Source organism: Coptis chinensis, chromosome 4, assembly GCF_015680905.1.
Source record: "Coptis chinensis isolate HL-2020 chromosome 4, ASM1568090v1, whole genome shotgun sequence".
In the NCBI taxonomy this organism is placed as follows: Eukaryota; Viridiplantae; Streptophyta; class Magnoliopsida; order Ranunculales; family Ranunculaceae; genus Coptis; species Coptis chinensis.
Genome location: NC_141459.1, coordinates 39,482,324 through 39,483,720, shown reverse-complemented (window position 1 = coordinate 39,483,720; position 1,397 = coordinate 39,482,324). Strand labels below are relative to the sequence as shown.

General features: G+C 44.1%; 1 protein-coding gene across 1 annotated transcript; it reads left to right on the top strand.

The window, feature by feature from the left end:
- Positions 1-540: 540 nt before the first annotated feature.
- On the top strand, positions 541-1,098 carry LOC147503466 (uncharacterized). The gene has a single exon (XM_086604852.1). The coding sequence runs from the start codon at positions 541-543 to the stop codon at positions 1,096-1,098; it is 558 nt and encodes a 185-aa protein (XP_086460978.1).
- The last annotated feature ends 299 nt before the right edge of the window (positions 1,099-1,397 follow it).

The following is a 1,397-nucleotide window of genomic DNA, read 5'->3' as shown; positions in this document are numbered from 1 at the left end:
ACTGTAATCGTGGTCGCCAAAGGGCCGAATCCCCATCAAAGGGACGAACGCCTAGAGGGTAATACCGAGAATGTAGCCAGTAATGCAGATGGAAAGCAACAGAAGAAGCCACGTGTGGAAGGAGCTGAAGAAGCTCTTCCCTCAATGGACAGAAACTTTGCCCCTCTGAACAAAATGCCAGATGAGGTTCTGGACTCGATCAAAAATCAGAGTTACCTTAAATGGCCAGCTCCACTTAAGCCAGGTTTCCTGGGTACCAGAGACCAAAGAACCTACTGCAAGTTCCATAAGAGTAAGGGTCACAGCACCAGAGCCTGCAGGACCCTAAAAAATGAACTACAGGATCTGATTGAAAGGGGGTATTTGAAGCAATTTGTGGCAAACGAACAGGCAAATGCAGTACAACCTGAGGAGATCAGTACATAAGTTCAGGACCCCCAAGGTACTAGACCGCTCAATGGCCGACTCCAGGTAAATATGATTTATGGTAAAGCAAGTAAACGAAGTGGATAGGTCATTGACAAGGATGCGCGATATCAAATGTGCATCGCCAAGCAGATGAGGATCATGAACAATGAGATGACTATAGGAGCTCAGGTCAACGCAGTACCCCAAAAAGATCCGCTCATTCTTTTCACTGAAGCTGACTGCCTTAACATCCAAAGCCCATATGAAGATGCAATGGTTCTCACACTCTCTTTTGGAGATTATGATTTGCATCGCATATTGGTGGACCCAGGCAGTTCAGCAGATGTACTCTACTATGATGCATTCAAAAGGTTGCAGATCCCAGATGCGGAGATGGTTGCCACCAGCTCCAACCTGTATAGGTTCAGTGGGGATAAATCCCTCATAGTTAGGGAGATCCAGTTACCTGTAGCCACTGGTCTGGTAACTCTTATCATAAATTTTGTTATGGTAAAAGCTAACACACCATATCACATGATTTTAGGTAGGACCTGGCTACCCAGACTCAGAGTCGTTTCCAGCACCTATCACCAGTGTCTTAAATTCCCACATCATGGGAAAATTAAGACAATCAGAGAAGATCAAGTGGCTGCCAAGATGTGCTATGCTTTGGCAATAAAGCAGTCCTGACTCCCTTTTGAACCAATGGACACTACCAAAAAAATGAGTTTACCTGAGAGACGCCATAAAGAATACCCGACGGATTCCATCGGTAGGACGTTACCAACACATTTTGTCTGTCCGGTATAATCTGACCATTTGTCGGGTAATCTCTCTGGGTACCCAACAGTTCTACAAGAGTTGTTAATGGTCGGCATATCTCTTCTAAATACCAAGCTGTAAACTAATTTCGCTTCCCACCTATTTTTTTTTGGAAAATTAAAAAAATAACCAAAAAAGACCCTAAAGTTAACTGTTTAGGTTGCATC